At 42.0% G+C, this 13,425-nt stretch overlaps 2 protein-coding genes across 2 annotated transcripts in view; one reads left to right on the forward strand and one right to left on the reverse strand.

The window, feature by feature from the left end:
* EIF2AK2 (eukaryotic translation initiation factor 2 alpha kinase 2) overlaps positions 1-10,091 on the reverse strand; it is a 42,136-nt gene extending 32,045 nt beyond the window's left edge. The window contains 4 exon segments of the mRNA XM_017534895.2: positions 1,917-2,065; positions 7,698-7,818; positions 8,473-8,606; positions 10,025-10,091. Coding sequence (XP_017390384.1) covers positions 1,917-2,065; positions 7,698-7,818; positions 8,473-8,591 — 389 coding nt within the window. The 5' untranslated portion in view covers positions 8,592-8,606; positions 10,025-10,091.
* LOC108308824 (ARL14 effector protein-like) lies at positions 9,499-10,492 on the forward strand. Its single transcript, XM_037740768.1, has 2 exons — positions 9,499-9,539; positions 10,000-10,492. Exons 1-2 carry the CDS (start codon positions 9,499-9,501, stop codon positions 10,475-10,477), a joined length of 519 nt encoding a protein of 172 aa, XP_037596696.1. The 3' UTR covers positions 10,478-10,492.
* The last annotated feature ends 2,933 nt before the right edge of the window (positions 10,493-13,425 follow it).

Raw genomic sequence — 13,425 nt, forward strand, 5'->3', positions numbered from 1 at the left:
AAAAAAAAAAAAAAAAAGAAAGAAAGAAAAAGAAAAGAAAATCCCCACAGTGCAGATGCCTGATACTAAAGTCCACACTCTCCTCCTGTTAAATGCAAAAACATATGTGGCTAGGTAAGGACACTTGGACAATTATATAAGAATTATCTTTCAGGGATAAAACAATGGACATGGCAATTTACGTCATAGAGTTACTATATATTACTGCAAAATTATTCCAGTATTTGCACTCTTTTTCCTTTGTGTTTCCACTGGAGGCCATCGAGAGAAACACATTCAAACAGGGTGAGTCTTCCCCGCTAGACCCTGAATTAAATAGCTGGGTTGAGTGACTGGATCGTTTCTATAGCTTCTATATTTTTCAGGTACCGCATGAAATATATTTCTTCTCTCTTTTAGGTATCTAATATTAAAGAACATAATTCAAAGGAACCAGAAAGGTGAGCTACAGAAAATAAAATAGTCTCTTAATTATTGAGATTGACCCACAGATTCACTTTTGACTATTTTATTCCAATGAAAACTATCACATTTTTCTCCTCCTGGTTTTGGCCCAAAAGCTATGAGTCAATACATAGAATAGTATCCTAAAATGATGATTTGAACTATTTGCCATGGATTTTTTTTCTTCTTTCTCATTAACTGGTTGGTTGCAGTTGAAAAACAATCACCTCACACTCATTTGATTTCTGCTTTTCTCAGTTCCAATTCATTCTTTATCCTCACCTCCACACATCTTAGCTCACTGGTGATGTTCTCAGTAACTTTGAAACTCTAGTTCATCTGTCTCATCAGATCCCTCAAATCCTAGTCTCCTCACAGCCTAGGGCTAAAACTCATTCCATCTGATACAAGGTCTTCATTCATTTAATCAAATTTGAAGGACAAATACCTGGACAAAGAGCTCCCTGATCTGACAAGGGTGAAGGGTCATTCTATACATGTGGCAGACAGGTTTTCAGACAGTTACCACCATCATGACCTCAATGATGAAAAGATCTCTACATTCCTTATTTATTTATTTATTTATTTTGAGACGGAGTTTCGCTCTTGTTACCCAGGCTGGAGTGCAATGACACGATCTCGGCTCACCGCAACCTCCGCCTCCTGGGTTCAGGCAATTCTCCTGCCCCAGCCTCCTGAGTAGCTGGGATTACAGGCACGCGCCACCATGCCCAGCTAATTTTTTGTATTTTTAGTAGAGACGGGGTTTCACCATGTTGACCAGGATGGTCTCGATCTCTTGACCTCGTGATCCACCCGCCTCGGCCTCCCACAGTGCTGGAATTACAGGCTTGAGCCACCGCGCCCGGCCTATTTATTTATTTTGAGATGGAGTCTCATTCTGTTGCCAAGATAGAGTGCAGTGGTGTGATCTTGGCTCGCTGCAACCTCCATCTCCTGGGTTCAAATGATTCTCCTGCCTCAGCCTCAGAAGTAGCTGGGATTACAGGCATGTGCCATCATGCTCAGCTAATTTTTATAGTTTCAGTAGAGACGGGATTTCACCATGTTGGCCAAGATGGTCTTAATCTCTAGACCTCGTGATCCACTCGCCTCAGCCTCCCAAAGTGCTGGGATTACAGGCATGAGCTACCTCGTCTGGCCAGATCTCTGCATTCTTTGAGCAGTGGCATTCTGTACTCTCTTGGGCGTTCTACAGACTAAACCAACCAGCTACATCTCTGAAATAAAGGACTACCCTAATTCAATCAATTATGGTAAATGGATTCCATGGTTTCAGCAATTAAGCATTTTAACTACAAATAATAAATCCAATTGCTTATCAATCATATAAAACCTTCCATACAGAATGTTTAAAAGGATACATATTTCTGGAAAATTAGGCATGAAAATAAACCTACTTTATTGCTTAGATACAATGAAACAGAAAGAAAAGCCAAACTGTGTCTTACCCTTCTAGCCCATTCACCCCCGAGGCACAGTGTTCATAATTTACAGTTAGTCTGTTCTTCTGGGCAAATCTATTGATAAGGCCTATGTAATTTCCAATGGATGATCTTTCCGAAGAATCAGTTGGTGTCAATGATAAACGACTAACTGCCTACAAAAAAAAAAAAAAAAAAAAATTCTTGTTTAATATAAATGACAACAAAGATTTAACGTTCTACATTTTATTCTTCTAATAAAATTACTAAATGAGCAATTTGAAAGACAACTGTATGTTTTATATTTTCCTATTATATTACCTTGAGTAAAAGTGTGACTATCTATCTCCCTCTACTAGAAAAAAAAATCTACAAAGATACATTTTAACAATAGGAAAGAAGTCACCCATTTTTCTTTTATAGTTTCATAAGGAAAAACAAAATACTCGATATTCTTGTTTGTTCTTGAAAAGTACTATAACACTTTCTAACTTATTATATCCCATCTAATCTCAAAAAACAAGGCAAGAGATACCATAGTAAAGCTGTATACTGGATCACAAGTTAATGAAAAAGATGAATATAATCGTATCATTTCTACTATTGTTATCTCTACCATTTTTTTTTCTTAGTCCAACAAAAATCTTGTCCAAAGTTTTACTTTTTGTTAAGATGGAGTTTTGCTCTTGTTGCTGGTGCAATGTTGGCTCACTGCAACCTCCGCCTCCCAGGCCAGGTTCAAGCAATTCTCCTGCCTCTGCCTCCCAAGTGGCTGGGATTACAGGCATGTCCCACCACACCCGGTTAATTTTTTTTTTTTTTTTTTTTTTGAGATGGAGTTTCGCTCTTGTTACCCAGGCTGGAGTGCAATGGCGCGATCTCGGCTCACCGCAACCTCCGTCTCCTGGGTTCAGGCAATTCTCCTGCCTCAGCCTCCTGAGTAGCTGGGACTACAGGCACGCGCCACCATGCCCAGCTAATTTTTTGTATTTTTAGTAGAGATGGGGTTTCACCATGTTGACCAGGATGGTCTCAATCTCTTGACCTCGTGATCCACCCGCCTCAGCCTCCCAAAGTGCTGGGATTACAGGCTTGAGCCACCGTGCCCGGCCTACACCCGGTTACTTTTTATTGTTTTAGTAGAGATGGGGTTTCACCATGTTGGTCAGTCTGGTCTTGAACTCCTGACCTCAAGTGATCCACCCACCTCGGCCTCCCAAAGTGCTGGGATTACAGCCATGAGTCACCATGCCCGCTGCTATTATTATTTTTTTTTTTTGAGACAGGGTGTCACTTTGTCACCCAGGCTAGAGTGCAGTGGTGCAACCTCAGCTCACTGCAGCCTCAACCTCCCAGGTTGAAACAATTTTCCTGTCTTAGCCCCACAAGTACTTGGAACTACATGCATGTGCCACCATGCCCAGGTAATTTTTTTGTATTTTTTGTAGAGATGGGGTTTGGCCATGTTACCCAGGCTGGTCTCGAACTCCTAAGCTCAACCTATCTGCCTGCCTCAGCCTTCTAAAATGCTAGGATTATAGGCATGAGCCACCACACTCACCTGGGTTTTGCTATTTTATTAATCTTGTCACAAACTAATTTTTGGTTTTATTGATTTTCTTTCTTTTCTTTTTTTGTTTCTTTTACAGTAATTTCAACCATTGTTATTTTGTTTCTTCTGCTTTTTGGTGGTAAGACATTCTACTTTTTTTCTAACTTCTTGACTCAGTTTTCTAGCTCATTAATAATTACACTTTGTAATTTTGCTTGATTAAAAAAAAATTGGGGGGCAGGGCATGGTTGCTCATGCCTGTCATCCCTGCAATTTGGGAGGCTGAGGCGGGTGGATCAACTGAGGTCAAAAGTTCAAGACTAGGCTGGCCAACATGATGAAACCCGTCTCTACTAAAAATACAAAAAATTATCCAGGCATGGTGGTGGGTGCCTGTAATCTCAGCCACTCAGGAGGCTGAGGCAGGAGAATCGCTTGAACCCGGGAGGAAGAGGTTGCAGTGAGTCGAGATCACACCACTGTACTCCATTCTGGGCGACAAAAGCAAAACTCTGTCTCAAAAAATAAAAATAAAAATTTGGTTAGAAGGGTGATATCTTTAAGTAAGATTTTCAAGAATCTTGAAACCTAAATTTTCCCCAAATTTTCAAAATCTGAGAATGGTCCTCTGTTGTCTAAAATGTAAATGACTTAATGTCTCATTTTATAACCATTGCTGTACTATCTCCTGGTTTATAATATTGCTGTGCACAGCATGAATCTTTAAAAATATTTACATTTTACATATTTTTCTTCTCCTTTCTAGATGCTTATAGAATTCTTTATTCATCACTGGAGCTCAGCACTTTCATAAGAATCAATGTTGGTCTGGGTGGTTCTAAATTTTCCTGTATCTATTAAGTTGTTTTAATCTGCAGTCAAGTCTTCATTTCATAAGCATTTTCTGCTGAAATCTTTTCAGGTCATTTTCTTCTGTACTATTTACTCTGTTCTCATCTTCAGGGATACCAGTCACATGTATATTGGTTCTTTATTATCTGCTCTTTGTAAACGCTTGGCTTTCTATATCCATGGGTTCCAAATCCCTGGATTCAACCAATCATGGATCAAAAATATTTGGAAAAAAAAATGAAGGTTGCATCATACTGAATATATACAGATTTTTTTCTTGTCATTATTCCCTAAACAACACAGCATAATGACTACTTATAGCTGGGTGTGGTGGCTCACGCCTGTAATCCGAGCACTTTGGGAGGCTGAGGGGGGCCAATCACTTGAGCCTAGGAGTTCAAGACCAGCCTGGGAAACATAGTGAGACCCCAGATCTACAAAAAATACAAAAACTCCTGGGTTATAGCACAATGCATTACTCACATGTTTGTGGGGACACTGCTGTATACAAATCTACTGTGCTACAGTCTTATAAAAAAGTCTAGCACAGGGCTGGGTGCAGTGGCTCACGCCTGTAATCCCAGTGCTTTGGGACACTGAGATGGGTGGATCACAAGATCAGGAGTTTGAGGCCACCCTGGCCAACACAGCTGAAACCCCATCTCTACTTTTTAAAAAGACAAAAAATTAGCAGGGTGTTGTGGCAGGTGCCTGTAATCCCAGCTACTTGAGAGGCTAAGGCAGGAGAATCACTTGAACCTGGGAGGCGGACATTGCAGTGAGCTGAGACCTCACCACTGCACTCCAGCCAGGGTAACAGAGTGAGACTCCATCTCAAAAAAAAAAAATCTAGCACATACAATTACCTACAGTACATAATACTGGATAATGATAAGCAACTATGTTACTGGCTTATGTATTTATACTATACTTTTTATCATTATTTTAGAATGTACTTCTACTTAAAAAAAAAAAAAAAAGTAACTGTAAAACAGCCTCCGCTGGGCACAGTGGCTCACGACCCTAATCCCAGCACTTTGGGAGGCCGAAGCAGGCGGATCACGAGGTCAAGAGATCGAGACCATCCTGGCCAACATGGTGAAAGCCCATCTCTACTAAAAATACAAAAATTAGTGGGCATGGTGGCGCACGCCTGTAGTCCCAGCTACTCAGGAGGCTGAGGCAGGAGAATTGCTTGAACCTGGGAGGCAGAGGTTTCGGTGAGCCAAAGTCATGCCACTGCATTCCAGCTTGGCGCTGCACTCCAGCCTGGCACCTGGCGACAGAGGGAGACTTTGTCTCAAAAAATAAAAATAAAAAAAATAAAACAGCCTCAGGCAGGTCCTTCAGTAGGTAATCCAAGAGAAGGTATTGTTACAATAGGAGATGACAGCTTCATGTATGTTATTGCTCCTGAAGACTTTCCAGAGGGACGAAATGTGGAGGTGGAAAATGGTGGTGCTGATGATCCTGACGCTGTGCAGGCCTAGGGCGGATATGTGTGTTTCTGTTGTAATTTTTTTTCCTTTTTTTTTTTTTTTTTTTGAGACAGGGTCTTGCTGTGTTGCCCAGGCTGGAGTGCAGTCACAAGATCACAGCTCACTGCTGCCCCAGCCTCTCAGGCACATGATCCTCCTGCCTCAGCCTCCTGAGTAGCTGGGACTACAGACACATGCCACCAAGCCCGGCTAATGTTTTCTATTTTGAGTACAGACAGGGTTTCACCATGTTGCCCTCGATAACTATCTTGACCTCCCAAAGTGCAGGGATTACAGGCATGAACCACCATGTCCACGCCTAGCCTTGTGTTTTTTTTTTTTTTTTTGAGACAGGGTCTCGCTCTGTCACCCAGGCTGGAGTGCGGTGGCATAATCATGGCTCCTCGACATCCCAGGCATGAACCACTGTGCCCAACCATGGTCTAAATTTTTACAACAAAGTTTAAAAGTAAAGAAAAAAGTTTAAAATTTTAAAAATAGAAAAAAGCTTATAGAATAAAGAGGTAAAGAAAGAAAATATTTTTGTACAGCCAAACTATGTGTTTGTGTTTTAAGCTAAGTGTTATCAGGAAAGAGTCAAAATGTTAAAAATAAGAAGTTTATAAAGTAAAAGAGTTACAGTATGCTAAGGTTAATTTATTATTGAAGAAAAAATTGTAAATAAAATTAGTGTAGCTTATGTATACAGTGTTTACAAAGTCTACAGTTGCACACAATAATGCCCTAGGCCTTCACCTTCATTTACCACTCACTCACTGACTCACTCAGAGGAACTTCCAGTCCTGCAAGCTCCATTCATGCATGGTATGTGCCCTCTATGGGTGTACTTTTGTTTGTCTTTTTTTTTTTTTTGAGGCAGGGTTCCCAGGCTGGAGTGCAATGGTACGATCTCTGCTCACTACAACCTCCATCTCCAGGTTCAAGCAATTCTCCTGCCTCAGCCTCGCAAGTAGCTGGGATTACAGGTGCCCGCCACCACGCCCAGCTAATTTTTTGCATTTTTAGGGTTTTGCCATGTTGGCTACGCTGATCTTGAACTCCTGACCTCAAGTGATCCACCTTCCTCAGCTTCCCAAAGTTCTGGGATTACAGGCAAGAGCCACCATGCCAGGACTTTGGTTTGCCTTTTATACTGTATTTATACTGTACTTTTTCTGTGTTTAGATATGTTTAGATACATGAATACTAAACATTGTGTTATGATTGGCTATAGTATTCAGTACAGTAACATGCTGTACAGGTTTGTAGTCCAGGAGCAAGAGGCCATACTACGTAGCCTAGGTGTGTAGTGGCTATACCATCTAGGATTGTGTAAGTACCTCTGTGGTGTTTGTCCAATGAGGAAATTGCCTCAGGATGCATTTCTGACAATGTATTCTCCCTGTGAAGCAATGCATAACTGCATATTGAAAGATATGAATAGGTTATATGCAAATACTATAAGGGAATTGAGCATCAGTAGATTTTGGCATCCACAGGGAGTCCTGGTACCAATTCGCATGGACAGTGATGGATTGCTGAACATCATTTTCCCTACAATCACTTTCATCTTTTTTTTCTTTTTTCTTGTACTTCCTCAATTAGGTGGAGGGGACTCCGCCCAGAACCTGTCAGCTTATTTCCCACTGAATACTTCTTACCTTTCCATATTTGTTCAACTTTAGAGTATTTAACTGCTGCTGACATTTTAAATAACTATTATCCAGCTTTGCCCACTGTGTCCTAGGTGTGGCTCTCACTCAGGGTTTCACAGAAACGAAGATGGGCGGAATGACTGAACCAAAGTCTTGAATGTAAGGGAATGTGTGAATGGCTTTACTCTGTATGAAGGTATTTTCTCACAGAGAGAATCAGAAAAAGTATTTGCAAGTTCCCTTTTACTAGGAAAAAAAGGCAATCACTCACCTTGTTTTCCTTATTAAGTATCTCAACAGCTACTTTGGCTGCGGCATTTTTTGCTTCCTTTTTTGATCTACCTTCAGCTTCTGGAAATTCTCTCCCATCTATTATAACTTGAAATGTAAACCTGATTACAAAGAGAATATTTACAAAATATTATACAACTCATGCACTATCTAAAAACAAGTGCTCTAGCCATTACTACTTCCTATGACGACCTTTGAGGGTTTGAACCTACATTCAATATAGAATGTAAGCAGTCACCCCTAAGAGCAAAACAGCACATCTTGTTGAAGCATGGAAAGGTTTCTACCCTCTTTTCTTTCTGGAGTCATCTGTGGCTCCAAAGTAGTTACCACTTTATGCCAAGAAGATTCTCACAAAACTAAAGTGTTGACCTCAAAGTTGTGCCAGAGTTGCCATTTCCCCAGTTTGCATTTATAAGGCCATATCATTTTTTTTTTTTTTTGAGACAGAGTCTCGCACTGTCTTGCACCCAGATTGTAGTGCAGTAGCTCCATCTCGGCTCACTGCAATTTCCACCTCCTGGGTTCAAGTGATTCTCCTGCCTCAGCCACTCGAGTAGCTGGGACTACAGGCACGTGTCGCCACACCCAGCTAATTTTTTTGTATTTTTAGTAGAGATGGGGTTTCACTATGTTGGCCCAGATAGTCTTGATCTCCTGACCTTGTGATCCATCCATGATCCTCCCAATATGCTGGGATTACAGGCGTGAACCACCGCACCCGGCAGGCCATATCATTTTTTATAGCAACTTACCTCCTATCATGTGGAGGTCCTGAATTAGGCAGTTCTTCATATGTAAGTACTACTCCCTCCTTCTGACGGTATTTATTAAGTTCCTCCATGAAGAAACCTGGTGAAAGACCACCAGCCATTTCTTCTTCTAGTATATATTCTTCTACAATAAAAGAGACATTTGAATGAGTGATGGTTACAGAACATATTTAATCTGAGTTTCCCAGTGCAGTTTAGGAGACAGTGGGGTTGGCAAGCCTCTCCTTTATAGGACTCGTCTCAATCCCACATAAATGCACAGACTTTCTTTCAAAACTGTTCTTTCTTTCTCATTGACTGCACAATCAAGTTCATTTCTCCAAAATTTTCTAATTTAAAAACTCAACTTGGCCAGGTGTGGTGGCTCACACCCGTATCCCAGCCCTTTGGGAGGCTGAGGCAGGCGGATCACCTGAGCTCAGGAGTATGAGACCAGCCTGGGCAACAGGGCAAAACCCCGTCTCAATTTCAAAATTATTTCAAAAAATAAAGGAGGGTCGGGTGCGGTGGCTCACGCCTATAATCCCAGCACTTTGGGAGGCCGAGGCGGGTGGATCACAAGGTCAAGAGATCAAGACCATCCTGGTCAACATGGTGAAACCCCGTCTCTACTAAAAATACAAAACATTAGCTGGGCATGGTGGCGCGTGCCTGTAGTCCCAGCTACTCAGGAGGCTGAGGCAGGAGAATTGCCTGAACCCAGGAGGCGGCGGAGGCTGCGGTGAGCCGAGATCGCGCCATTGCACTCCAGCCTGGGTAACGAGAGTGAAACTCCGTCTCAAAAACAAAACAAAACAAAACAAAACAAAAAATAAATAAATAAATAAAGGAAAGAAAAAAATTCAACTGGTCAGTGAAAGAAGGGGGCCCTTCTCTTTAACTCCGCTCTATGCTTCCACTGAGTATCAACTACATGTTTGTCTACCTGCTTAAGAAAGTAAAAAGGCTGCAGGAGTGTAGAATGTTTTATGTTGGGAAGAAAAAGGTTTAGAGTATACATAATAAGTGATGTGGAGTGGCAGCGCGGGGACAGGCTGGGAAGCGGGCAGGCGAGTGTGGCCTGTGTGGATGCCAATCCTGCCCAAAGCCAGGCGGAGAAGAGCCCAAGCTAAAAGTGATCAGCCCATGACCTAGACCTGTAGATAAAATAAAACAGGGAAAATTTGCTAGAATTAAGAAAGATGAATCCATGTTCAGTTGGAGTCCAACTTTGTACTACAAATGAGTCCCATAAAACCTACTAATACTTGTCACACAGGTTTTAAGACTTTGCAAGAATTGTTATCAAATGATATGCTTTTACTTCAACTTAGAACTGAAATACTCTTTCTGGGAACAATACAATTTGCTTTCATCACGTAAAAATTTAAGAATAAATAAGATACACACAAAAAAAAAGAAAAAAATTTACATTGACAGATTAGAGGATTTACAGAAGTTGTGTTGTGACCCATTTAACATACACAAAAAACTAGCCAAAAAAATTTTTTTTACATGTAATTGACTTAGTGTAAAATTTGGAAGGCAGCTTGTACCTGGTTGGAAGATTTGTCCAAAATGCACGCAGATAATCAACAGAAGTGTGGATATTGATTCTGAAGACTGCCGGAGAAGGAAACCTGAATCAGATGGAAGAACTGCTAAAGCTTTGAGGTCATTACAACTTACAAATCCAGGAAGGCAAACTGAATTTGCTCCAGAAACTGGTAAAAGAGAAAAAAGAAGGCTTACAAAAAATGCAAACACTGGTTCAGACAGACAAGTGATACCAGTAAAGAGTAAGGTCTATGAGAGCCAGGGTCTCCTGACTTTGAGTGGGATGGACTTCTATGACTGCCTCGATGAAGATTGCTTAGGATGTTTCTATGCTTGTCCTGCCTGTGGTTCTACCAAGTGTGGAGCTGAATGCCACTGTGACCGCAAGTGGCTATATGAGCAAATTGAAATTGAAGGAGGAGAAATAATTCATAATAAACATGCTGTATAATCTGTGGCATCAAACTATGAGGCCTTTAAAGGTCTTTATTTCCAAAATTCTGTTGCTCTAAGATACATTTTAAGCTTGATTGTCAGATGACAAAGATTTTAAAACCATCTCAGTGTGCACTAATTTTTCACGATAATTCTGTTTAACTTGGTGAGGAACCACTGAGTTGTTTTCCACAGTAGCTATACCCATGCTACATTTCCACTAGCAATGCACAAGGGTTCTAATTTCTCCACATCCTCACCATCACTTGTTATTATCTGTTTTCTTTTTTAATATAGCCACATCATGGTCTTTTTAAAACATCAATTCAATCATCCCCAAGCCACTGAAATTGTTTCTGTCGAGATTACCAATGGCTTCCCCATCACTAAATCCAGTAGTGAGTTCTCAGTCCTTCTTTACTTCACCTACAATGGGCATTTGATTTGGTTGCTCATCCTTTTCTCCCACCTCTCCTTTCTTAGCTTGGACTTTTAAGATACCCATTCTCCTTGTTTTTTTTTGAGACAGAGTTTCACTCTTGTTACCCAGGCTGGAGTGCAATGGTGCCATCTCAGCTCACTGCAACCTCCACCTCCTGGGTTCAAGCAATTCTTCTGGCTCAGCATTTCGAGTAGCTGGGGTTATAGGCACCTGCCACCACACCTGGCTAATTTTTTATATTTTTAGTAGAGATGGGGTTTCTTCATGTTAGCCAGGCTGGTCTCGAACTCCTGACCTCAGGTGATCCATCTGCCTTGGCCTCCCAAAGTGCTGGAATTACAACCATGAGCCACCACACCCAGCCCTGGTTTTCTTCTGTTCTTACAAGCTACTCCTTTTCTGTCTCCTCTCCTGGTTCTTCTTCATCATCCTTTCTTCTATTTTTTTTAAACTTTCCTATGGTGCTAACTTCCTCTTTTCTAGATATTGTAGCATCACTGGGCCCAGGCCTTAGACTTGTTCTTTTCTACTTAGACTCACTCCCCTGGTGATCATCTCCAGGTTTGTGGCTTCAAATTCCACTGACACATTGATGGTTCCCAAAAGTATGCTTCCACCATGGACTCTCTTCTGAACTCCCAGCTGCCTCTGTCCCGCCTGTTCCCTCCTAAAATGCTCTTGACTCTACTCCTTCTGCTGTCTTGGCCCAGTCAATTTCTACTTCCCAAAGATTTCAGCTCAAAATCCCAGACACTGCTTCACAGGCTCTTTCATAATGCTCATCCTCTTTATTAAAATTGCTTATTTAACTATTTTCCAAAATAGAGCATGAATTACTAGAAGTAAAGGACCAGGCTCTGCAATGAAAGAATGAGTACCAAAATCTCTCCAGATATCCTCTCCAGAACATGTCACCTGTTTTTCTCTACATTTATACTGTAATATCTGCATTCTCTCTGGACCCAGCAATCTCCACTCATCTATCAGGATCAACACATCCTCCTTTGATGCCGGAGGCTCAGCTAGTGGCCCTCCATGGGCCTGCCATTCCACCTTGCCCAACCCTAATCACAGCCCTGACTGCTTTTTAAAGTAATTAGTGAGCTCTTTGGGGAGCAGATTCTACATCTTATTCACTCATCTGGAAGAAATCTCTATCATAATCACTAAAAAATATTTGTCCATCTTACTAATGCCGAGAAATTACTTCGGCTATGCCTTCACTCCCTTCTAGCAGACTACAGTCTCCATCTAGGGCCAGCACATTGCTTCACATAGATCATGCCTTCAACTAGTATCTGAATAATAAATGACTAAACGGCTGAGCATGGTGGCTCATGCCTGTAATCCCAGCACTTTGGGAGGCCAAGGCAGGCAGATCACCAGAGATCCGGAGTTTGAGACCAGCCTGGCCAACACGGTGAAACCCCATCTTTACTAAAAATACAAAAATTAGCCAGGCATGGTAGTGCATGCCTGTAATTCCAGCTACTTGGGTGGCTGAAGCAGGAGAATCACTTGAACCTGGGTGATGGGGGTTGCAGTGAGCTGAGATCACACCACTGCACTCCAGCCTAGGTAACAGAGCGAGACTCTGTCTTAAATAAATAAATAAATAGTCAGTCAAGTATTTGGGATCTCCAGGTTCAAATAAGCAAACTGAAAAACAACAGCATAATCTACCCAACATTCTAAATTCCTAAGTGACAGCAGAGATACTGTCTTTTAGCTTCCATCTGGCAAAGCATTTTTAGTACTAAGGAAAACATGGGGCCAGGGGCAGTGGCTCATGTCTGTAATCCCAGCACTTTGGGAGGCTGAGGCAGGGAGATCACCTGATGTCAGGAGTTTGAGACCAGCCTAGTCCATGTGGTGAAACCCTGTTCTCTACTAAAAATATAAAAATTAGCTTGGCATGGTAGTGTGTGCCTGTAATCCCAGCTACTCAGGAGGCTGAGGCAGGAGAATTTCTTGAACCCAGGAGGCAGAAGTTGCAGTAAGCCAAGATCACACTATTGTACTCGAGCCTGGGTGACAGAGTGCGACTCCATCTTGAAAAGAAAGGAGAGAGGAGGGAAGGGGAGAGGATGGGAGACCAGGGAAGGGAAGGGAAGGAAAGGCCAGGGAAGGGAAGGGAAAATGAGGGGAGGGGAGGAGAGGAGGGGGGGAGGGGGAGGAGAGGAGGGAAGGAGGAGGAGGGGAGGGTCAAAGGAAAGAAAGGGAAGGAAGGGAAGGGAAGGGGAAATGGAGAAAGAGAGAGGAAGAGAGAGGGAAGGAGGAAAGAAAGAAAATAAAGAAGAGAAAGAGAAAAGAAAGAAAAGAGGAAGGGCCGGTCGTGGTGGCTCACGCCTGTAATCCCAGCACTTTGGGAGGCCCAGGGGGGTGGATTACGAGGTCAAGAGATCGAGACCATCCTGGTCAACATGGTGAAACCCCGTCTCTATTAAAATAAAAAAATTAGCTGGGCATGGTGGCGCGTGCCTGTAATCCCAGCTACTCGGGAAGCTGAGGCAGGAGAATTG

Source organism: Cebus imitator, unplaced genomic scaffold (genome assembly GCF_001604975.1).
Source record: "Cebus imitator isolate Cc_AM_T3 unplaced genomic scaffold, Cebus_imitator-1.0 Scaffold88, whole genome shotgun sequence".
In the NCBI taxonomy this organism is placed as follows: domain Eukaryota; kingdom Metazoa; phylum Chordata; class Mammalia; order Primates; family Cebidae; genus Cebus; species Cebus imitator.

Bases quoted from the DNA above. Each gene is read 5' to 3' on its own strand.
- LOC108308824 (XM_037740768.1), top strand. From the start codon at position 9,499: ATGTGGAGTGGCAGCGCGGGGACAGGCTGGGAAGCGGGCAG. The intron at 9,540-9,999 runs GCGAGTGTGGCC...TAATTGACTTAG, and splicing joins ACAGGCTGGGAAGCGGGCAG to TGTAAAATTTGGAAGGCAGC.